Consider the following 25,186-nt stretch of genomic DNA (forward strand, 5'->3'; position numbering starts at 1 on the left):
GTTTGTGGGTCTTTCCGTCTTAAGTCTGGATTTGAGCAAGTGAAATGCATGCTCAATTGGGTTAAGATCTGGTGATTGACTTGGCCATTGCAGAATGTTCCACTTTTTTGCACTCATGAACTCCTGGGTAGCTTTGGCTGTATGCTTGGGGTCATTATGGGGAGATAAGGTATGCACACCAGTGACTATGTAAGGGGAATACATGGAATAGCAGAAACTGCTGTGTGAATACTGACTTGAAAAATCCAATAGCTATATGAAGAGTGAAAATGTGAAAAATGGAATCTGCATTACTGCCATGAACATATGAATCAAGAGAAATTTAGCTACTGAATTAATCAATGCAATAGAGCCCCAACACTACGCCAAAGTATTTCTCTACGTTGGGGTCCCTAGCTTGTGTGTGTCCTCTCATGCAGTTAAAAAACTTACCGTGTATGGGAAGCTGAGACCCAGGCTATTTATGCGTATTATATGGATTGGCAATAGGTGTGGTGGGGAGGGTTCACAAACGAAAAACTACTAACAATAACGAATAACGTTTGGAACACCATTCTAAGTCTGAACTGGGTGCAAAAAAACTAAAAAAACATCACTATGGGGAGATAAGGTATGCACACCAGTGACTATGTAAGGGGAATACTTGGAATAGCAGAAACTGCTGTGTGAATACTGACTTGAAAAATCCAATAGCTATATGAAGAGTGAAAATGTGAAAAATGGAATCTGCATTACTGCCATGAACATATGAATCAAGAGAAATTTAGCTACTGAATTGATCAATGCAATAGAGCCCCAACACTACGCCAAAGTATTTCTCTACGTTGGGGTCCCTAGCTTGTGTGTGTCCTCTCATGCAGTTAAAAAACTTACCGTGTATGGGAAGCTGAGACCCAGGCTATTTATGCGTATTATATGGATTGGCAATAGGTGTGGTGGGGAGGGTTCACAAACGAAAAACTACTAACAATAACGAATAACGTTTGGAACACCATTCTAAGTCTGAACTGGGTGCAAAAAACCTAAAAAAACATCACTATGGGGAGATAAGGTATGCACACCAGTGACTATGTAAGGGGAATACATGGAATAGCAGAAACTGCTGTGTGAATACTGACTTGAAAAATCCAATAGCTATATGAAGAGTGAAAATGTGAAAAATGGAACCTGCATTACTGCCATGAACATATGAATCAAGAGAAATTTAGCTACTGAATTGATCAATGCAATAGAGCCCCAACACTACGCCAAAGTATTTCTCTACGTTGGGGTCCCTAGCTTGTGTGTGTCCTCTCATGCAGTTAAAAAACTTACCGTGTATGGGAAGCTGAGACCCAGGCTATTTATGCGTATTATATGGATTGGCAATAGGTGTGGTGGGGAGGGTTCACAAACGAAAAACTACTAACAATAACGAATAACGTTTGGAACACCATTCTAAGTCTGAACTGGGTGCAAAAAACCTAAAAAAACATCACTATGGGGAGATAAGGTATGCACACCAGTGACTATGTAAGGGGAATACATGAAATAGCAGAAACTGCTGTGTGAATACTGACTTGAAAAATCCAATAGCTATATGAAGAGTGAAAATGTGAAAAATGGAATCTGCATTACTGCCATGAACATATGAATCAAGAGAAATTTAGCTACTGAATTGATCAATGCAATAGAGCCGTAGTGGCGTAGTGTTGGGGCTCTATTGCATAGATCAATTCAGTAGCTAAATTTCTCTTGATTCATATGTTCATGGCAGTAATGCAGATTCCATTTTTCACATTTTCACTCTTCATATAGCTATTGGATTTTTCAAGTCAGTATTCACACAGCAGTTTCTGCTATTCCATGTATTCCCCTTACATAGTCACTGGTGTGCATACCTTATCTCCCCATAGTGATGTTTTTTTAGTTTTTTTGCACCCAGTTCAGACTTAGAATGGTGTTCCAAACGTTATTCGTTATTGTTAGTAGTTTTTCGTTTGTGAACCCTCCCCACCACACCTATTGCCAATCCATATAATACGCATAAATAGCCTGGGTCTCAGCTTCCCATACACGGTAAGTTTTTTAACTGCATGAGAGGACACACACAAGCTAGGGACCCCAACGTAGAGAAATACTTTGGCGTAGTGTTGGGGCTCTATTGCATTGATCAATTCAGTAGCTAAATTTCTCTTGATTCATATGTTCATGGCAGTAATGCAGATTCCATTTTTCACATTTTCACTCTTCGTATAGCTATTGGATTTTTCAAGTCAGTATTCACACAGCAGTTTCTGCTATTCCATGTATTCCCCTTACATAGTCACTGGTGTGCATACCTTATCTCCCCATAGTGATGTTTTTTTAGGTTTTTTGCACCCAGTTCAGACTTAGAATGGTGTTCCAAACGTTATTCGTTATTGTTAGTTTTTCGTTTGTGAACCCTCCCCACCACACCTATTGCCAATCCATATAATACGCATAAATAGCCTGGGTCTCAGCTTCCCATACACGGTAAGTTTTTTAACTGCATGAGAGGACACACACAAGCTAGGGACCCCAACGTAGAGAAATACTTTGGCGTAGTGTTGGGGCTCTATTGCATTGATCAATTCAGTAGCTAAATTTCTCTTGATTCATATGTTCATGGCAGTAATGCAGATTCCATTTTTCACATTTTCACTCTTCATATAGCTATTGGATTTTTCAAGTCAGTATTCACACAGCAGTTTCTGCTATTCCATGTATTCCCCTTACATAGTCACTGGTGTGCATACCTTATCTCCCCATAGTGATGTTTTTTTAGGTTTTTTGCACCCAGTTCAGACTTAGAATGGTGTTCCAAACGTTATTCGTTATTGTTAGTAGTTTTTCGTTTGTGAACCCTCCCCACCACACCTATTGCCAATCCATATAATACGCATAAATAGCCTGGGTCTCAGCTTCCCATACACGGTAAGTTTTTTAACTGCATGAGAGGACACACACAAGCTAGGGACCCCAACGTAGAGAAATACTTTGGCGTAGTGTTGGGGCTCTATTGCATTGATCAATTCAGTAGCTAAATTTCTCTTGATTCATATGTTCATGGCAGTAATGCAGATTCCATTTTTCACATTTTCACTCTTCATATAGCTATTGGATTTTTCAAGTCAGTATTCACACAGCAGTTTCTGCTATTCCATGTATTCCCCTTACATAGTCACTGGTGTGCATACCTTATCTCCCCATAGTGATGTTTTTTTAGGTTTTTTGCACCCAGTTCAGACTTAGAATGGTGTTCCAAACGTTATTCGTTATTGTTAGTAGTTTTTCGTTTGTGAACCCTCCCCACCACACCTATTGCCAATCCATATAATACGCATAAATAGCCTGGGTCTCAGCTTCCCATACACGGTAAGTTTTTTAACTGCATGAGAGGACACACACAAGCTAGGGACCCCAACGTAGAGAAATACTTTGGCGTAGTGTTGGGGCTCTATTGCATTGATCAATTCAGTAGCTAAATTTCTCTTGATTCATATGTTCATGGCAGTAATGCAGATTCCATTTTTCACATTTTCACTCTTCATATAGCTATTGGATTTTTCAAGTCAGTATTCACACAGCAGTTTCTGCTATTCCATGTATTCCCCTTACATAGTCACTGGTGTGCATACCTTATCTCCCCATAGTGATGTTTTTTTAGGTTTTTTGCAGCCAGTTCAGACTTAGAATGGTGTTCCAAACGTTATTCGTTATTGCTTGGGGTCATTGTCCATCTGTACTATGAAGCGCCGTCCGATCAACTTTGCGGCATTTGGCTGAATCTGGGCTGAAAGTATATCCCGGTACACTTCAGAATTCATCCGGCTACTCTTGTCTGCTGTTATGTCATCAATAAACACAAGTGACCCAGTGCCATTGAAAGCCATGCATGCCCATGCCATCACGTTGCCTCCACCATGTTTTACAGAGGATGTGGTGTGCCTTGGACCATGTGCCGTTCCCTTTCTTCTCCAAACTTTTTTCTTCCCATCATTCTGGTACAGGTTGATCTTTGTCTCATCTGTCCATAGAATACTTTTCCAGAACTGAGCTGGCTTCATGAGGTGTTTTTCAGCAAATTTAACTCTGGCCTGTCTATTTTTGGAATTGATGAATGGTTTGCATCTAGATGTGAACCCTTTGTATTTACTTTCATGGAGTCTTCTCTTTACTGTTGACTTAGAGACAGATTCACCTACTTCACTGAGAGTGTTCTGGACTTCAGTTGATGTTGTGAACGGGTTCTTCACCAAAGAAAGTATGCAGCGATCATCCACCACTGTTGTCATCCGTGGACGCCCAGGCCTTTTTGAGTTCCCAAGCTCACCAGTCAATTCCTTTTTTCTCAGAATGTACCCGACTGTTGATTTTGCTACTCCAAGCATGTCTGCTATCTCTCTGATGGATTTTTTCTTTTTTTTCAGCCTCAGGATGTTCTGCTTCACCTCAATTGAGAGTTCCTTAGACCGCATGTTGTCTGGTCACAGCAACAGCTTCCAAATGCAAAACCACACACCTGTAATCAACCTCAGGCCTTTTAACTACTTCATTGATTACAGGTTAACGAGGGAGATGCCTTCAGAGTTAATTGCAGCCCTTAGAGTCCCTTGTCCAATTAATTTTGGTCTCTTTGAAAAAGAGGAGGCTATGCATTACAGAGCTATGATTCCTAAACCCTTTCTCCGATTTGGATGTGAAAACTCTCATATTGCAGCTGGGAGTGTGCACTTTCAGCCCATATTATATATATAATTGTATTTCTGAACATGTTTTTGTAAACAGCTAAAATAACAAAACTTGTGTCACTGTCCAAATATTTCTGGACCTAACTGTATATACGAGGGGGGACAAAGATGCAAGCATGGGAAGGGAATGTTTTGTGCTGAAGGAAAAAGGCTCTTTCCCTCAGCACCTGGCTTTCCCATGCTCTTCTGCACATCTCTCAGCACCAAGCTTTCCCATGCTCTGATATGGGAAAGCTGGGTGCCGAGGGAATGATGTATAGCAGAGCATGGGAAAGCTGGGTCCCGAGGACAAGATGGATATCAGAACATGGGAAAGATGTGTTCTGATAGAGGGATTTCAGATCATGGGAAATCTGGGTGCTGAGGGTAAGAGCCAAGTGTCAGCATCATTATCCTGTACTCCGAGTGTCAGTGTCATTATCCCATACCCTAAGGCGGGCTTTGCACATTACGACATCGTATGCCGATGCTGCGATGTCGAGTGCGATAGTCCCCACACCCGTCGTACGTGCGATATCTTGTGTTTGCTGGCGTAGCGAGCAGTATCGCTATGTTAGCTTCACACGCACTCACCTGTCCTGCGACGTCGATCTGGCCGGCGAACCGCCTCCTTCCTAAGGGGGCGGGCCGTGCGGCGTCATAGCGACGGCAGGCGGACAATAGCAACGGAGGGGTGGAGATGAGCAGGATGTAAATATCCAGCCCACCTCCTTCCTTCTCATAGCAGCCGGGACGCAGGTAGGAGATGTTCCTCGCTCCTGCGGCTTCATACACAGCGATGTGTGCTGCCGCAGGAACGAGGAACAACATCGTACCTGTCGCTGCACCGGCATTATGGAAATGACGGAGACTACACCAATGATACGATAACGACGCTTTTGCGCTCGTTCATCATATCAAAAAGGTTTTACACACTACGACATCGCAAGTGACGCCGGATGTGCGTCACTTTCGATTTGACCCCACCGACATCACACCTGCGATGTCGTAGTGTGCAAAGCCGCCCTTAGTGTCGGTGTACGTGGAGGGGGGGCCCTGGTCCAAATTTTGCACCAGGGCCCATCAAACTCTAGTTACGCCACTGCATATCACATCCATTGCACTTGCTTTGGATGCCATACGCTAATGTAACTCCAGCCTTTATTTGTGATACTGACTTAAGCGGGCTTTACACACTGCGACATAATGCGAAGTCGTTGGGGTCACGGAATTTGTGATGCACATCCGGTCGCATTAGCGATGCCGTTGCGTGTGACACCTATGAGCGATTTTGCATCGTCACAAAAATGTGCAAAATCGCTCATCGGTGACATGGTGGTCCATTCTCGAATATCGTTGGAGCTGCAGGTACGAAGTAGTTCGTCGCTCCTGCGGCAGCACATATCGCTGTGTGACGCCGCAGGAACGAGGAACCTCTCCTTACCTGCTACCGGCCACAATGCGGAAGGAAGGAGGTAGGCGGGATGTTACGTCCCGCTCATCTCCGCCCCTCTGCTTCTATTGGGCGGCCGCTTAGTGACGTCGCTGTGACGCCGCACGGACCGCCCCCTTAGAAAGGAGGCAGTTTGCCAGTCACAGCGACATTGCTAGGCAGGTAAGTAGTGTGACGGGTCCGGGCGATGTTCTGTGACACGGGCAGCGATTTGCCCGTGTCTCACAACAGATGGGGGCGGGAACGCACGCTAGCGATATCGGTACCAATATCGCAACGTGTAAAGCGGCCTTAATTCTCATCATTTGGCCTTAGTCCCACTTGCGCATTGCTTCCCATGCGAGAGCATCAGATGCGATATGCTAATGACACTCGGCTCAGGCTCTGCTGCGAGCATGAGCTGAGTGTCATGCTACCGTGATCCAATCTTGCGATCAGATCACAGCTTCGGACAAGAGGAACGGAGGGAGTAATTCACCCCCTTCGCCACGGCCTGTCTCTGCATACATCGTACTGCACTCTGATGACATCCAATTGCAGTGCGATGTTTCACACGCTTCCGTAGACCTGTATGGGTGTGTGAGCTAAGACTCTCAGACACTCGCAGCATGCTGCAATTCTTTTTTTCATGCAAATATATCATGAAAAATCAAATCGCAGATGGGCACTGCCTCATCATTTTACACTGGTGCGAGTGCAATTCAATGTTTTATCGGATTGCACTCGTCCATGCAAAATGCAAGTAGAACCGAGGCCTTACTGTAGTTCCTGTATAGTCCTCAGTCTGATGATGACTGATAACTCCCAAGTATCTCCTTACCATTGTTAAAAGGAATTTGTCACCTGGCTTTTGCTCCCCCATCTGAGAGCAGCATAATGTAGAGACAGACCCGGATTCCAGTGATGTGTCACTTACTGAGCTGTTTCCTGTCATTTTGATAAAATCAATGTTTTCTCTCCTGCAGATCTAGCAGTTATACAAAGCTCATAAATATGCTGGACTACGTGGTAGCATGCCAAGCAGTCCTGTAATGATAATCTACTGATAATTAAACAGTGATATTATCAAAACTACACTAAGCAGCACAGTAAGTGACACAACGCTAGAATCAGGATCTCTGCCCCTACATTATGCTGCTCTCAGATTAGGTGTTAAAATCCTGGTGACAAATTCCCTTTAAGGATGTACTGGAAGTTGTAGATTCCTGCAATACAAATGTCTTTGTGTCTCACCTGACACTACAATTGATGTACCACTCTTGTGGTTTTGATGATGTATTTATGTACTGATGAGGGTTTTGATGCTGTGTTTCTAAACTTATTGGGTTATATGGATGTATTTCTGTGCTGCTGGTGGTTCGGATGATGAATTTCTGTACTGCTGGAGGTTGTGATGCTGTATTTCTGCACTGTTGGGTGTTCCAATTATGTATTTCTGTACCTCTGTTACTAGTTCTGATCCTGTACACAAGTAACAATACATAAATTGTGAGATTGGACAACCCCTTTACTAGAGGCCCCGTCACACACAGAGATAAATCTTTGGCAGATCTGTGGTTGCAGTGAAATCATGGACATATTGTTCCATTTGTACACAGCCACAAACCTGGCACTGATTGTCCACAATTTCACTGCAACCACAGATCTGCTGCAGATTTATCTCTGTGTGTGACAGGGCCTTTAGAATTGGGCTACACTGCTTAATTTTATAAGTAAAGTCTTGTCTAGGTATGAGATGAAAGTTTCCAGTCGCTCTATGTGACTGTACTGTAGGCTTCTGAATTCTCACAGCGCTTGCACATGTGGCGCCCTGGCCTAGCCAGGTCGTCACAGATAACAGACAAACACCCCACCCCCATCAGACAGGGACAACAGCCAAACACAAAACCCTTGTTGCCTCCCTCCAGTGCCTGATGTCCACACCAGGTGGGGCGGAGATAAGCGGTTGGTTTCACCCACCAAGGAGTTCAAAGGCCTGGAAGCGGGAAAAGTGACAGATAGAGTTTGGAGTTTGAAGTGAGAGGAACAAGCACTTGGGTGTCTGGGTTTGTGGCCCAGGCACTGACAGCAAGGTTGGCAGACGGCGGTGGCCGTCTGCAGGAGTGGTGGAGCAACACGGAACCGTAAGACCGGGGACAAGCGACGGCCCGCCGGTACCGACCGGGGAGCGAAGTGAAGCCAGCACACACAGGCAGGGCCATCGGACCCCGACCAGGCTTGGAGCCGCCGACAATAGTCAGATCTGAATGTGACTGGAACCCCAGGGGTTTCATAACAGCAAAAGTCCCGATTGAAGGCAACCGCCCACACCGTGAGGGTATACAGATACCGCCTAAGGCTAGAGACCCAAGGGCCAGCGTCTGCGGGCAAACGGGCCCCTCCGGTACCCATACACCGGGGAGCGGACTACTGTTGGGAATCCATAGTAGTCAAAAGAGAACATCAAGGTGCAGGGACAGACAGCCGCCATCATCTGTCCGGGGAGAGACACAGCAGCCGGCTGCGGGACCCGTCCATCCAGCCGTTTGGTTTACAAGGACTTTGTACCTTTCTTGCTGAGTGAGTACACCCGTGCCATCCGGCACCGCGCCGCGCTGTCCCTGCAACCCTGCACCTCACCAAGCCTGCCTCCCCGTCTCATCATCGGGCCCCGGGACCACCGGCCCCTACCCACGGAGGGGGAAAACAACATCCCAGCTGCTCCCTACCATCGCTCCCGGGATCCCCGTCACCAGCAGCGGTGGTGCCTATCTTCACCACGACCCGTGGGTTACGTCACGGACTAAATCCCCCGAACCAACCACCCCTTTCACTCACGGGCGAGGAGCGCCGCTCGAGTCCCCGGATCCGGCCCACCGCTCGAGCCACCGAGCAGCAGTCGCAGCAGCGCCGGACCCGATCGTTAGCGAGAGCACAGCAGCGGAGTCATCCTCCCCACCCGGGACAACTTGGCGTCACGAACTTGATTGAACCCATCTACTTACCAGTAGAAGTGCGCCTTGTGATCTCCGCCGGCGGTGTCCAGACGAAAATTTTGAAGCGCCGCCATCTTGGCGCGAAAATCTACCGATCGAGCGTCTTCTCCAAGCAGGGAAAGGCGCGAAAGCGAAGCCCTGCCCCCAACAAGCGGAAGTGCTGAAGAGTACCAAGGGGGCGCGAGAGTGTGTCTGCCTGATGTAGCCGAGGCTATAAAAGCAGGGACGCCAGGAGGGTATTTCTTGCTGATGTGGGATGCTCTGGTGAACACCTTTATTATGTGTAAGTCTTGCGACTTGTATTTATATTATGTGACTGACTTGCTTGGTGCCTCTTCTTTGCCTTGACTATGGGATATTGACCAGGCCTGTGTGATTACACATATATTACGCTATGAATAGAGGCTCCTCACATGTCAGCCACTCACGATTGCTCCTTCACTTAGTTCCCTATTAGACTACTCCCCTTCCTCTATGGTGGTTTTTTGCCTCTTGCTCCCCATCAATATGTGGTTTTTCACCTTTTTTTACCTATCAGCACCACTATATAATTGCATAAAAATTGATAAAAAATTTTAATATTTGTATTCAATAAAGAATTGATGTTTTATACATTTAGCCCTTGAATACTCCGTGTTCTTGTTTTTTTCTGAGCCTTTATGGAGTGGCATATACAGTTAGGTCCAGAAATATTTGGACAGTGACACAAGTTTTGTTATTTTAGCTGTTTACAAAAACATGTTCAGAAATACAATTATATATATAATATGGGCTGAAAGTGCACACTCCCAGCTGCAATATGAGAGTTTTCACATCCAAATCGGAGAAAGGGTTTAGGAATCATAGCTCTGTAATGCATAGCCTCCTCTTTTTCAAAGGGACCAAAAGTAATTGGACAAGGGACTCTAAGGGCTGCAATTAACTCTGAAGGCGTCTCCCTCGTTAACCTGTAATCAATGAAGTAGTTAAAAGGTCTGGGGTTGATTACAGGTGTGTGGTTTTGCATTTGGAAGCTGTTGCTGTGACCAGACAACATGCGGTCTAAGGAACTCTCAATTGAGGTGAAGCAGAACATCCTGAGGCTGAAAAAAAAGAAAAAATCCATCAGAGAGATAGCAGACATGCTTGGAGTAGCAAAATCAACAGTCGGGTACATTCTGAGAAAAAAGGAATTGACTGGTGAGCTTGGGAACTCAAAAAGGCCTGGGCGTCCACGGATGACAACAGTGGTGGATGATCACCGCATACTTTCTTTGGTGAAGAACCCGTTCACAATATCAACTGAAGTCCAGAACACTCTCAGTGAAGTAGGTGTATCTGTCTCTAAGTCAACAGTAAAGAGAAGACTCCATGAAAGTAAATACAAAGGGTTCACATCTAGATGCAAACCATTCATCAATTCCAAAAATAGACAGGCCAGAGTTAAATTTGCTGAAAAACACCTCATGAAGCCAGCTCAGTTCTGGAAAAGTATTCTATGGACAGATGAGACAAAGATCAACCTGTACCAGAATGATGGGAAGAAAAAAGTTTGGAGAAGAAAGGGAACGGCACATGATCCAAAGCACACCACATCCTCTGTAAAACATGGTGGAGGCAACGTGATGGCATGGGCATGCATGGCTTTCAATGGCACTGGGTCACTTGTGTTTATTGATGACATAACAGCAGACAAGAGTAGCCGGATGAATTCTGAAGTGTACCGGGATATACTTTCAGCCCAGATTCAGCCAAATGCCGCAAAGTTGATTGGACGGCGATTCATAGTACAGATGGACAATGACCCCAAGCATACAGCCAAAGCTACCCAGGAGTTCATGAGTGCAAAAAAGTGGAACATTCTGCAATGGCCAAGTCAATCACCAGATCTTAACCCAATTGAGCATGCATTTCACTTGCTCAAATCCAGACTTAAGACGGAAAGACCCACAAACAAGCAAGACCTGAAGGCTGCGGCTGTAAAGGCCTGGCAAAGCATTAAGAAGGAGGAAACTCAGCGTTTGGTGATGTCCATGGGTTCCAGACTTAAGGCAGTGATTGCCTCCAAAGGATTCGCAACAAAATATTGAAAATAAAAATATTTTGTTTGGGTTTGGTTTATTTGTCCAATTACTTTTGACCTCCTAAAATGTGGAGTGTTTGTAAAGAAATGTGTACAATTCCTACAATTTCTATCAGATATTTTTGTTCAAACCTTCAAATTAAACGTTACAATCTGCACTTGAATTCTGTTGTAGAGATTTCATTTCAAATCCAATGTGGTGGCATGCAGAGCCCAACTCGCGAAAATTGTGTCACTGTCCAAATATTTCTGGACCTAACTGTATATTGATACGAGATGTGCTTTAGTTCAATCTTTTTGTGACGCCAGGACTCTGCCAACAATTGGTTCCTGGAACACGGCCACGCATGAAGTCCCGTCCGTCCGGCACTGCGGAAATCCCCGAGCCCACGCCAGGAACAGCGGCGTGGGTGGAAGCCCGGACCGCGTAGATGTGTTGCCGCCTTCAAGCCCAGGTCCGGTTCCTGATGGAGCGTTGGGTGGCCGAGATGGAGGATGTGGCGGCGGCCGTGCGGAGACGCGAGGTGGAGGCAGTGTTGGAGGAGCGGGTAAGCTACCCACGCCCCTATGTCCGAGAAGGACCGGCCGCTGCAGCTGAGGGGCCCGGCCTGTGCCCGCTCACCCTCCTGCTTCCCCCGCCATCCGTACCGGCTGCTGTCACCCCTCCGCTCGGTCCGCTAACACCGGTAGCGGAATCCAACCCGTCCGCCCAAGAGGACTGGCCTGGGGGCGTTGTTCGGGAACGGCCTGTGTCTATTTCGCTACCCTGGAAGGCCCCGCGGGAAGGAGCTGTCCACGACAAGGAGCCATCGGCCTCGGAAGTGGCATCACCTGAAGCTGTCCCGGCTCCGGCAGTCCGCCCGGCCGTGGAAGAACCGGCCGCTGCTGGCCCGAAGGCCCAATGGGTGAGGTCAACAAGCCCTAAATCCCCCACCTTGGCTGAGGCTGCGCCGGGCCGCAACTGCAAAGCTGCAGTCCAGGCCAAGTCACCGCAGGACCCCCGCAACAGAGAACCAGTCATGGCCGGTGTGGGTGCGGTCCAGCGGGGCCCGACCCGGGCGCAGGGGTCTGCCAACGCCCCATGCTGGGACAGGGAGCCAAACCCGTTGGGCCGGGAGATTGCCGCTAGAGAGCAGCAGAGGGCTGAAGTGCTGGCGAGGGTGATCCGAGAGAAAGATGCACTCCGTCATGCCACCTTTCGGGTGCGGGGCCCAGTGTACGAAGGCCAAGTCCGGCAGTTCGACGAACGGAGGGGGTTCGGCTTCATTTATGAGCCGGGCCTGGAGACCGAAGTCTTTGTGGCCCGCCGTGACGTTAATTCATACCTTCCCACGGGCCACCCAGGCCGCGACCTATTGCCGGGCGACCTAGTGACTTACACCCGCCACTGCGGGGATAGGGGCTGGTTCGCCCTGGATGTAAAGCAGAGGAAGAGCCGCAATGAGCAGGTGCGGCCCCAGCCCCCTCCACCACCAAGCCGTCCGGATGTGGAGTTGGAAGAGGTCCAGGAGGAGTATGACCTCAAGTAGTGGCAGCGGGTCGCTGTTGCAAGCAGTTGTCCCCCGTTGGGACCCTCAGCAGTTTAAATGAATGACATATATCAAAAGAGAAGTTCACCTGATTGTCAAAGTGATTATTCCGGCCGTTGCCAGCAAGTTGTCCCCGAAGGGACCCTGTGTGCTTTTACAACCTGCATGAGAGACTACTCATGGACAAGGCCGAGAACTGGCAGGCCACCCACGAACTTGTGGGCGTGTAAATAAGTTGATGGGTGATATTCTGTGGAGCCGCCTCCGGAGAGGCAGATTGGAGGAAGGGCCCGCAGCAGAGCAGGCTGGGGCCCGGCCACCACCAGGACCGGTGGCCATCCTCCAGGGGTCAGAGGTCCCCCAAGGACGTAGGGTCCCCTGAAGTGACAGCCGTACCCGTTCCCGCTTGGGCAGCCTGAACCTGGACTGGGGTCAAGGGGTGCTGCCCACTTCTTAGGGGCAGCATCAGGGCTAGGTTACTTGGGTGGGAGAGCGGAAGACATCCGTCCGTCCGTCTGTTATTAAAAATGTTTTTATATAGGTGCAACGTTGAAGTGTCCTTACAAGAAATGCTTATGTTGAAAATGTTTACATGTTATTTATATGTTACAGTTTTGAAAAGAAAAATAAAACCGGTGATGGACGGGCAGCACGCGGATGGTCTGCATTTCACCAAGGGGGAATGTGGCGCCCTGGCCTAGCCAGGTCATCACAGATAACACACAAACACCCCACCCCCATCAGACAGGGACAACAGCCAAACACAAAACCCTTGTTGCCTCCCTCCAGTGCATGAAGTCCACACCAGGTGGGGCGGAGCTAAGCGGTTGGCTCCACGCACCGAGGAGTTCACAGGCCTGGAAGCGGGAAAAGTGACAGATAGAGTTTGGAGTTTGAAGTGAGAGGAACAAGCAAAGCACTTGGGTGTCTGGGTTTGTGGCCCAGGCACTGACAGCAAGGTTGGCAGACGGTGGTAGCCCTCTGCAGGAGTGGTGGAGCAACGCGGAACCATAGGACCGGGGACGGGCGACGGCCCGCCGGTACCGACCGGGGAGCGAAGTGAAGCCAGCACACACAGGCAGGGCCATCGGACGCCGACCAGGCTTGGAGCCGCCGACAATAGTCAGATCTGAATGTGACTGGAACCCCAGGGGTTTCATAACAGCAAAAGTCCCGATTGAAGGCAACCGCCCACACCGTGAGGGTATACAGCTACCGCCTAAGGCTAGAGACCCAAGGGCCAGCGTCTGCGAGCAAACGGGCTCCTCTGGTACCCATACACCGGGGAGCGGACTACCATTGGGAATCCATAGTAGTCAAAAGAGAACATCAAGGTGCAGGGAAAGACACAGCAGCCAGCTGCGGGACCCGTCCATCCAGCCGTTTGGTTTACCGAGGACTTTGTACCTTTCTTGCTGAGTGAGTACACCCGTGCCATCCGGCACCGCGCCGCGCTGTCCCTGCAACCCTGCACCTCACCAAGCCTGCCTCCCCGTCTCATCATCGGGCCCCGGGACCACCGAAACCTACCCACGGAAGGGGAAAACAACATCCCAGCTGCTCCCTACCATCGCTCCCAGGATCCCCGTCACCAGCAGCGGTGGTGCTTATCTTCACCACTACCCGTGGGTGGTGTCACGGACTAAATCCCCCAAACCAACCACCCCTTTCACTCATGGGCGAGGAGCGCCGCTCGAGTCCCCGGATCCGGCCCACCGCTTGAGCCACCGAGCAGCAGTCGCAGGAGCGCCGGACCCTAGCGCTAGCGAGAGTGCAGCAGCGGCGGCGTCCTCCCTGCCGGCGACACACACTTTTAGGATTTTCCGGTGTCAGTGATGAGAGTGGACGGTCATATGAGTGCACGTATGAGATTTTTATATTTCTGGCCACATTTTGACTAGATGTGTCTGGCCTTACTCAATTCATTTTTATTGAGCGAGGCCATACATGTCTAGTCGGCACGTGACCACATGTATGTAAATCACATACTTGCAGTTTTGTGACCTCCCACTCACCGCCGGCAGCAGAGAATCCTGACAGTGTGCAGTGTGAGAATTCAGAAGTCTACAGTCACATAGAGTGACACATAGAGTGACTGCAGATTTTTATCTCAAACCTGGAGAAGCCCTTTACTTGTAAAATTAAACAGTGTAGCCCAATCCTAACAGCATGTAATATACTCCCTGTCAGGATTCAGCTCTGCTTCTGGTTCCAGCAGTCACCACATGACCTCTCCACTCAAATGTGATTTTCATACTTGCATGAGACAATTAGCTTTTCTTCCTATGTTTCTCTTTTGAACATTGAGAGAATTATTAAGAGCAGCTTGTCATCACATGAGTAAGTGTGCAAGTCACATATAAATGGTCACATTGGGAGGAAGGGGGGGGGGCGCCTAATTGATTTCTTGCTGGAGAGCCTAGATACACCTCTACAAGGAACTGTATTTGAATTGTCTTTAGGATTGTTAACAAAATGTAAAATATTTCTGCTGTTTACAGTAAACTAATTTGTAATGAGGTTTGTACAATTTTGATTGCAAGTGTATGAAGTGGAAAAAGGAACAAAGTTCTAGAAATGAACACCAGAAAATAGAAGTCTTTCATTTTGCAAAATATATACCCAATTACCAGGTCACAATTGACTCAAATAGAATACTACAAAAATGGATATGAAATTATACTTTATTGGTAAAAAAATCTTTTAAAAGGTAAATAAAGGGGATACAAGTATTACAAAAAATATATATAAATACAAGCACAGGAGACGCAAGATTGTGAAAAAGACCCCCACGAGTCTGCACATTAAGCATTGGAGAAACAGTCATTTTGAATATCTGAACACCACTTTGAAAAGATTACGTGCATTCCCAAACAATGAAATATGTAATATACAGGCTGCTGCACTGAAATATGCTAGCAGCAATGCACTGAAAAATAATGCCGACAATGGAGTCTTTTTCACCCTCTTGTGTCTCCTGTACTTGTATTTATATATTTTTTGTAATACTTGTATCCCCTTTACATTTTAAAAGATTTTTTTACCAATAAAGTGTATTTTCGTATACATTTTTGTAGTATTCTATTTGAGTCAATTGTGACCTGGTAATTGGGTGTATATCTGGCAAAATGAAAGACTTCTTCTATTTTCTGGTGTTCATTTATGCTATATGAAGTTTTTGCCCTTTGATCACACGATGAGATCCAGTGTTGTCTCTCTATGTTGTTTGACAAAGTTCTAGAAATATAGTATTCACTGTAGAGTCCATAATGGAGTTGACATCTTCTTTTATCTAGAGAGCTCCATTTCTTTCATAGGATAGGCAAACAACCAACCTGTTCATTTAGAGGAGAAGAAACCTTTACTAAAGTAAAAGAAACATTGTTCAGTTCAAGGCAAATCAAAAAATACTTTATTATTATATGCTTGGTGCTCTCTCTAAGGCCTAAAACACACATCCGCAAAAAAAAGTCCGTATGACACGGTCCGTTTTTCGGGTCCGTGTTCCGTTTTTTTGGGGCGTTTCTCCGGTACATATGGCATCCGTGTGATGGCGTATGCGAGCCGTGTGTACGTGTAAAATGTCCGTGTTTGTGTGTAAAATGCCCGTGTATGTGTACGTGGAATGTCCGTGTGGAATGTCCGTTTGTGTGTTGCACAATGTCGTTGATACATGTCGGCTGACAGCAGACAGAGTTGCGCGATGAGAATGAACTCGGGTGAACTTCACCCGACTTCATTGTCATGCCGCGGCTCTGTCTGTGTGCCGCGTACTGATTAGCGGTCACCTGTGACGGATTCACCAGTGTCCGCTAATCCCTCGAGTGACTGAAGTAAGCAGCCCTCTCTCATACTTACCACTCCCCAATCACCAGCGCGGCGAGGAACAGCTGTGCAGAGAATACGCGGCAACAATTACTTTGAATATGCCGGCCGCTCATTAATCAATCTCGTATTCCCTGCTTTCCCCACCCACAGGCGCCTGTGATTGGTTGCAGTCAGACACGCCCCCCACGCTGAGGGACAGCTATCTCACTGCACCCAATCACAGCAGCCGGTGGGCGTGTCTATGCTGTGCAGTAAAATAAATAAATAAATAATTTAAAAAAACGGCGTGCGGTCCCCCCCAATTTTAATACCAGCCAGATAAAGCCATACGGCTGAAGGCTGGTATTCTCAGGATGGGGAGCCCCACGTTATGGGGAGCCCCCCAGCCTAACAATATCAGTCAGCAGCCGCCCAGAATTGCCGCATACATTATATGCGACAGTTCTGGAACTGTACCCGGCTCTTCCCGATTTGCCCTGGTGCGTTGGCAAATCGGGGTAATAAGGAGTTTTTGGCAGCCCATAGCTGCCAATAAGTCCTAGATTAATCATGTCAGGCGTCTCCCCGAGATGCCTTCCATGATTAATCTGTAATTTACAGTAAATAAACACACGCACACATGAAAAAATCATTTATTAGAAATAAAAAACACTAACAAATTCCCTCATCATCACCAATTTAATAAGCCCGAAAAAGCCCTCCATGTCCGGCATGCTCCAGGATGGTCCAGCATCGCATCCAGCTCTGCTGCATGGAGGTGACAGGAGCTGTAGAAGACACCACCGCTCCTGTTAGCTCCACGCAGCTAATGAAGGGAATAGCGCGATCAGCTGAGCTGTCACTGAGGTTACTCGCGGCCAACGCTGAATACAGCTGATCGCGCTATTCCCTTCATTAGCTGCGTGGAGCTGCCAGGAGCGGCGGTATAATCTGCAGCTCCTGTCACCTCCATGCAGCAGAGCTGGATGCGACGCTGGACCATCCTGGAGTACGCCGGACATGGAGGGCTTTTTCGGGCTTATTAAATTGGTGAACAAGGCAATTTGTTAGTGTTTTTTATTTCTAATAAATGATTTTTTTCAGGTGTGTGTGTGTTTATTTAATGTAATTTACAGATTAATCATGGAAGGCATCTCGGGGAGACGCCTGACATGATTAATCTAGGACTTATTGGCAGCTATGGGCTGCCAAAAACTCCTTATTTCCCCGATTTGCCAACGCACCAGGGCAAATCGGGAAGAGCCGGGTACAGTCCCAGAACTGTTGCATATAATGTATGCGGCAATTCTGGGCGGCTGCTGACTGATATTGTTAGGCTGGGGGGCTCCCCATAACGTGGGGCTCCCCATCCTGAGAATACCAGTCTTCAGCCGTATGGCTTTATCTGGCTGGTATTAAAATTGGGGGGGACCGTACGCCGTTTTTTTAAATTATTTATTTATTTATTTTACTGTACAGTATAGACACGCCCACCGGCTGCTGTGATTGGGTGCAGTGAGACAGCTGTCCCTCAGCGTGGGGGGCATGTCTGACTGCAACCAATCACAGGCGCCTGTGGGTGGGGAAAGCAGGGAATACGAGATTGATTAATGAGCGGCCGGCATATTCAAAGTAATTGTTGCCGCGTATTCTCTGCACAGCTGTTCCTCGCCGCGCTGGTGATCGGGGAGCGGTAAGTATGAGCCGGGGGAAGAAAAAAACCGAGCGCCAATGTAAGTATGACTGAGAACAGCAGAAAAAAAGGTAAGTATACTGAATTTAATTTAAAAAAAAACAAAAAATAAGATCGCTAGTGTAAAAACGCTCATGCACGAAACGTGCTGAACACGGACATACGCCGTTTGCGGTACATGCAGGCACGGACCCATAGACTAAAGCGGGTCCGTGCCTGCGTGCTGCCAGCCAAAAACGGACATGTTGTCCGTGTAGAAAAGCGCACACATGTACTTACCACACGGACACAAGTTCCGTGTGATTTTACGTGTGTGTGCCATCTACCATAGAATAACATGAGTCTCCGTGTGTACGTGTCTCCGGTACGTGCAAATACGTACCGCACACGTACAAATTAAACGGATGTGTGTTGCGGGTCTAAAGGCCTATGTGTATTTATTTGCTTTGGAACCCAATTTAGGTTGAAAACTCATGGATTGATTGTTTTGTATAAAGTGTGTTTCCTGGGTAAATATGGCACAAATTCACTTTACAGCATCTTGCTACAACATATTTTAGACTAATAAGCCACAATGAATCATTATGATCCCTATAATCATATTAGAGGTTTAGTAAAAAGTAAAGATTTATACCAGAAATGCTTACCCAGCCAAGCACAGCCATACAGCTCCACTCGTAAGCACACATTCATGGAATGGTCAGTCACTGGAATGAAACGTAAAAACCTGGCAATTATAGGAGGCTCCAGATCCTTTAACACTATGTCATAAGGGTTGACATTTCCTTCAAGAACCTGAAAAAATACATTTTTTTTAATAAGGGATTGTAATTCAACAACACTAATCTGCAGAGTGAATACAATGTTTGCCTATGTAAAAGCTGCATGGGCTTTTGCTATTATAACCCTATCCTGGCATATAAGCTCTACAGTACTTTGTGATTGTCCTTGTACACTTTAGTCTTGTTGCAAGGACACCTTACAGGGGCTATTCAGTCTTCTTATAAAAGTCTGCAGTCACTCTATGTGACTGCAAATTCCTGAAACATTGTAAGGAGCACACTGCATACAGTCTGGATTCTCCTGTATTGCCTGCGAGCGGGCAGTCACGTGACTGCAAGTGTGCAATTTGCATACATGCGTTCACATACTGATTAGACGAGCTCGGCATTGATCAGTACAAATGAATTCAGCACGATCAACACTCTTGTATAATGTTGTAGTTCTGCCCTTTAATGTATGCACTTGAGCTACAATGCTAGACATAGCCTACAGGTAATAATGGCAGTGTGGCAAAACGCATACATAACTGTTAAAACTCAGGTCCTTAAAGGGAATCTGTTGTGAATACATTTTCCAGTTTGGGGCTCCCTCTTGTGGTCAGTGCTGGTGATGCAGTTGACTTGTGGAATGAGAGCCAGACACCTGTGGAGGACTGGCAATCAGGTCTTTCAGATTGGGCCTATATAACTGAGTAGTTTTCTCCTGTTATTTGCCGGTACTCAATGGATCTCCTGTGTGCTAAGGACATTCTGAAACCAGCCCTTGTCTCTACCAGAACTCCTCTCAGATAAGTTGGTCTTTGTACCTCTGCTTATTGTTTCCACTTTCTTGGTGTTTTTTTCTCTTTTGATACTAATGCTTGATTCCTATTTTGCCTGTGTGGAGTTCTTGGTGGAATTGGATCATTCCCTGCTGGGAGTGTCTGTATACTTAGCTCCATGATTCTGCTATGTATTGTGTTTTGTCATGCTTGTTCAGTCCCTCATCTATATTAGTGTTTTTGGATCCCAGTAACATCAGAGTACTGATATAGTGGGGGAGAGACAGTGTGGGCTCATGGTCTTTCCATATCAGGCGTGCTGAGATTTATTAGAGTTTTTACGGCTGCAGACAGTGCTCTTTCCTATCCTGTCCTATAAAGATAGTTTAAGCCTCATCTTTGCTGAATCTGTTTTCTGGCTTTGTATTGCGTTTTCCTATATCACCGTAGTCTCTACATGTGGGGGGCTATCTATATATTTGGGGATTGCTCCGAGGCAGATTAGCTTTTCTTATATTTCTATCTGTAAGAAAATTTAGTTCTCCGGCTGTGTCGAGACGACTAGGCTCGTCCCACGGCTACTTCTAGTCGTGTGTCAGGTTAGGTCTGCAGTCCGTTAAGGTTCCAGCCACTCTGGTTACTTTTTGGTTTTCCGCATTTTTGATCCTCCTCGGTCACTGAATCATAACAGGAACCTGTCAGGTACCATATGCATTCCAACCTACAAGCAGGGTGATGAGTGTCCTAGAAATTCCTTCCTACCCATCCCTGTGTTGTAATATTGTGTAATATGAATGTATATAAAAAAAAAAAGCTTTATACCTTATGTGTTCCCTATGTAAATGAGCAGAGGCTCTAGTCCCCTGGGCGTCGCATCGCCCCGTGGCTGTTTGCATGCTTTCCGTGGTATCACGCCCACAGTAGATTTACAAGAGTGACGTCACCGTCAATATCTGGAGATCCTGCGTGTGCACACTTCTCATGCAAAGTGCGCTTGTGAAACTGACAAGCGTACACCCAGATAAGAAAAGTGCTCGAATGGCAAGCAAACACGTGCGGGATCTCCAGGAGCTGACGGTGACTTCACTCATGTAAATCCATGGTATCACGCCCAAAGGGGCGTGATACCACGGAAAGCATGCAAATGCCCACGGTGCAAAGGAACGCCCAGGGGACTAGACCCTCTGCTCATTTACATACTAAACAATATTACAACACAGGGATGGGTAGGAAGGGGTTACTAGGCCACACATCACCCTGCTTGTAGGGTAGAGCGCATATTGGACCTGACAGGTTTTCTTTAAATGGTTATTCTTGAGCTGTGTCTTGAGTGGCTAACAAATTTCCAGTCTCCTTATTTCCTCGTTGCTGAGAGTTGGACACTACTCTGGTTTGGTAGCTTGGATTTACTGTTGAACGTATGCTTCGGTAATACAGTAAGGTTATGTCACTGAGTGTTCTGAAATCTACATTGTTATAATTAAATTTGTATAAAGAGATAACAGAGACTTTGAATAAGCACAGTTCAATTGAAAATTCAGAATGATAGAGGACAGAGGTTTTTCAGAACTGATATTAAACAGCAGCTCTTGATCAGAAGTTGACATGAAAGTGGAGGTCAGAAGCTAAGTGGTGTATAAGAATCAATGGGCTGGAGAGAAGTGTACGGTATCTAAGGCGTTAACTGGCTGCCGCACATACTTGGCCAGGCTCTGGTGGTCAGTCTCCTTGGCAACAAGCTGCACACTATGGAACATTCTCACAGTAAAGAATGACAGGATATATGTCCCGCCCCCGTGTCAGCAGCCGGGCTGCTCGGATCCAGATCTGCGGTGGCTCGAGGGGTCTCTGGATCCTGGGGTCACGTGGCCACTCAAATGAAGGAGGTATTTACAGGGGATTGTATTAAAGTTCGTGACGCCACCCATGGTATGTGGTAATTTTGAATACCACCGGTGCAGTTGGGAGTACCTGGGGGTGATGGAATGGGGCAGCCAGGTGTTAGAACCCTCCACAGGTAGGGGGATGCCCTGGGTGCTCAGTGATAGTGTTTGGGGAGTGCCGTGGGGAGTGAAGGGGTCACTTACGTACTCACTCAGTCCACAGAGCTGACACCGACAACTGGATAAACCAAAGTTCTGGACACCGCTGCCGCTGAGGTAGCTAGGTTGGGTCCCATCCCCGATTCTGTTGCCTGGTGATCTGTGACCTTACTCCTGTCACTAAGTTCTCTTTTATGGTGGTCCCGGTAGCATAAAACTAGTCGGGTCCTGCTCCCCAGTGTGGCTAACCGTGGGAGCTTGCTCTCAGGGTTCACGCTTGGGATTTTCTGGACCGTTTTAGTGGAAAGTCATATCCACCTTGTTGCGCTAGTACCCCAATTTTGGAGCGGGTGGAGAGCGGATCTTGAAGGCTCCATTCTCGTCGAATAAATTGTCAGGTTGCCTGAAGCTACTCCCTGACCTAGGGTCCACGTACCCCGTCGTGCCTTGGTCCCAGCCCGATGCTGGTACAAGGCCGCCGGCTGTCCTCCTTGACAGTTCCGTGTCCCTTGTCACGATCCCTTGCGACCGGGTGTCGAGCTCCTACTAGGCCCAGACCGCCGTCTGCCACCTAGTTGCGTCCAAGGAGCCCGGCTCCTGACCTTCTCTCCTTCAATCTCCTGAACTGAACTGCACCGCACTGACTTACACTCCTGACCTCCCCTAACTAACCCCCCAAGTGGGCGACCCTATTCCACTCAGGCCGTCCACTGGTGTGTCTGGTGGATGTGGTGCAGTGTGTACCTAGGACTTTCATTGACTGATGTTGGCAACACCGTGTATTTGGGGACCCATAACCAAGGAGGAGGTGGATATTGCACAGAAGGGCAGATTGCACAATACCCTGTGACGACCTGATAGTCCAGGGCGTCACATATACAGTAAAAAAAAGCCAGTCTTTTACAAACGTGCTTATTTACATGCTGTGCAACTATACTGAACAAAAATATAAACACAACACTCTTGTTTTTGCTCCCATTTTTTGTGAGCTGAACTCAAAGATCTAAGACTTTTTCTATGTACAGAAAAGGCCTTTTTCTCTCAAATATTACTCCCAGATTTGTCTAAATCTGTGTTAGGGAGCACTTCTCCTTTACCGAAATAATCCATCCACCTCACAGGTGAGGCTGATTAGACAGTATTGCACAGGTGTGCATTAGATTGGCCACAATAAACATCCTCTCCCTTAAATGTGCAGTTTTACGGTAATTGGAGGGTCCGGGGGGTGAGAAAAACAGTCAGCATTGGTGTGACCACCATTTTCCAGTTTGCCATTTGCCCTTTATATTGAAAACTGTGATTCATCAGTGAAGAGAACTCCTCTCCTCCAAGCCTATTATCATTATTATTATTATTATTATTATTATTTATTTATAGAGCACCATTGATTCCATGGTGCTGTACATGAGAAGGGGGTTACATACAGAATACATATACAAGTTACAGTAGACAGACTAGTACAGAGGGAAGAGGGCCCTGCCCTTGCGGGCTTACATTCTATAGGATCATGGGGAGGAGACAGTAGGTGGGGTGTAGGTGGGGCGGCAGCTCCGCACGGTGGATTATCATGATGAACTGCAGTCAGGTGAAGACCCTGATGAGGACGACGAGCAGCAGAGGAGCTTCCCTGAGACATTTCTGACAATTTGTGCAAAAATTCTTTGGTTATGTAAACTAATTATTGCAGTATCCGAGTGGCTGGTGTCAGACGATCTTGGAGGTGGAGATGCTGGATGTGGAGGTCATGGGCTGGTGCGGTTACACATGCTCTGCGGTTGTAAGGCCGATTGGATGTACTGACAAATTTTCTATTCACCTTTGGAGATGACTTATGGTGGGGAAATGAACATTGGATTTATTCATGGGCAATAGCTTTGGTGGACATTCCAGCAGTCAGCATGCCAATTGCACACTGCTTCAAAACTTGCGACATCTGTGGAATTGTGCTGTGTGATAAAATTGCACATTTTAGAGTGGCCTTTTATTGTGGTCAGCATAAGACACACCTGTGCAATAATCATGTTGTATAATCAGCATATTGATATGTCACACCTGAGAGGTAGATGGATTATCTCCTCACAGGAGGAGTGCTCACTAAGGTATGTGCCCACGGGGAAAGCGTCCTGCGGATATATCCACAGGACATTCCGCAGGAGCTCTCAGAAATCCTCAGCACACTTTGTCTGTTTTCATGCTGCGGATGTGCTGCGGTTTATTGCGGAATGTCCTGTGGATATGCTGCGGTCATTCTGCATTGAGGTTACAGTACCATGGCTTCGGCATTGCATCCTCAATGCAGAACAAGTGCTGGAGTGATGGAGGAGTTCATACTTACCTCCATCACGCAGCACTTCACTTTCCGGCCGTGTCTGTCAGTGTCTGCACTTTGCAGGAGAAGGTGGGCGGGCCTCAACTAGCTCCGGCTGTCACACGTGCAGGCCCCGCCCACCACCTCCTGCTGCTTGCTCCTGGCTCCATCGCGCTCCTCTGCACTAGAGGAAGTGACTCCGGTGTCCGCTATCAAGGCAGGTAAGTATGGGACCCTGCGGAAAAATCTGCAGGAATAATTGACATGCTACAGATTTTTCCGCACGGATATCCGCATTATTTCCGCTGCGGAAAAAAAATGCAGCATTGGCATAGCAGTTCCAAAATGCCATAGAAATGGCTGGGGACTCGCTGTACTGTATTTTTCAAAAATCCGCGAAATTTCTACTAAAAATTTGCGGCAAATTTTCTGCAGCGTGGGCACATAGCCTAAGGGTACTTTTACACTTGCGTCGTTTGGCATCCGTCACAATGCGTTGTGTGACACATGTGACGGATGCGTTGTAAATAGAGTGATAATAAAGGCAACGGATTCCTGTGAAATAACACGTTGCGTTCGTTTTCTTTAGCCGAGAGAGAGAGAGCCCCCATCATCACAGCACACACCGACACTAGCGCCCCAATCATCATCGTACACACCCCGGCACTACCGCCCCCATCATCACCGCACACACCCTGGCACTACTGCCCCCATCATCACCACACACACCCCGGCACTACTGCCCCCATCATCACCGCACACACGCCGACACTACCGCATCCATCATCACCGCACACACACCGGCACTACTGTCCCATCATCATGGCACACACCCAGGCACTACCGCCCCCATCATCACCGCACTCACCCCGGCACTACCGCCCCTATCATCACCGCACACCCCCCGGCACTACCGCACCATCATCACCGCACACACCGCGGCACTACCGCACCCATCATCACAACACACACGCCGGCACTACCGCCCCCATCATCACCGCACACACCGGCACTACCGCCCCCATCATCACCGCACACACC

General features: G+C 47.3%; 1 protein-coding gene across 1 annotated transcript in view; it reads right to left on the reverse strand.

Moving 5' to 3' along the window:
• DDR2 (discoidin domain receptor tyrosine kinase 2) overlaps positions 1 to 25,186 on the reverse strand; it is a 798,230-nt gene that overhangs the window by 349,542 nt on the left and 423,502 nt on the right. The window contains exon 6 of the mRNA XM_075321981.1: positions 18,900 to 19,047. Coding sequence (XP_075178096.1) covers positions 18,900 to 19,047 — 148 coding nt within the window. The remainder of the gene's footprint in view (positions 1 to 18,899; positions 19,048 to 25,186) is intronic.

The sequence above is a fragment of the Anomaloglossus baeobatrachus genome, chromosome 8 (assembly GCF_048569485.1).
Source record: "Anomaloglossus baeobatrachus isolate aAnoBae1 chromosome 8, aAnoBae1.hap1, whole genome shotgun sequence".
NCBI lineage: Eukaryota > Metazoa > Chordata > Amphibia > Anura > Aromobatidae > Anomaloglossus > Anomaloglossus baeobatrachus.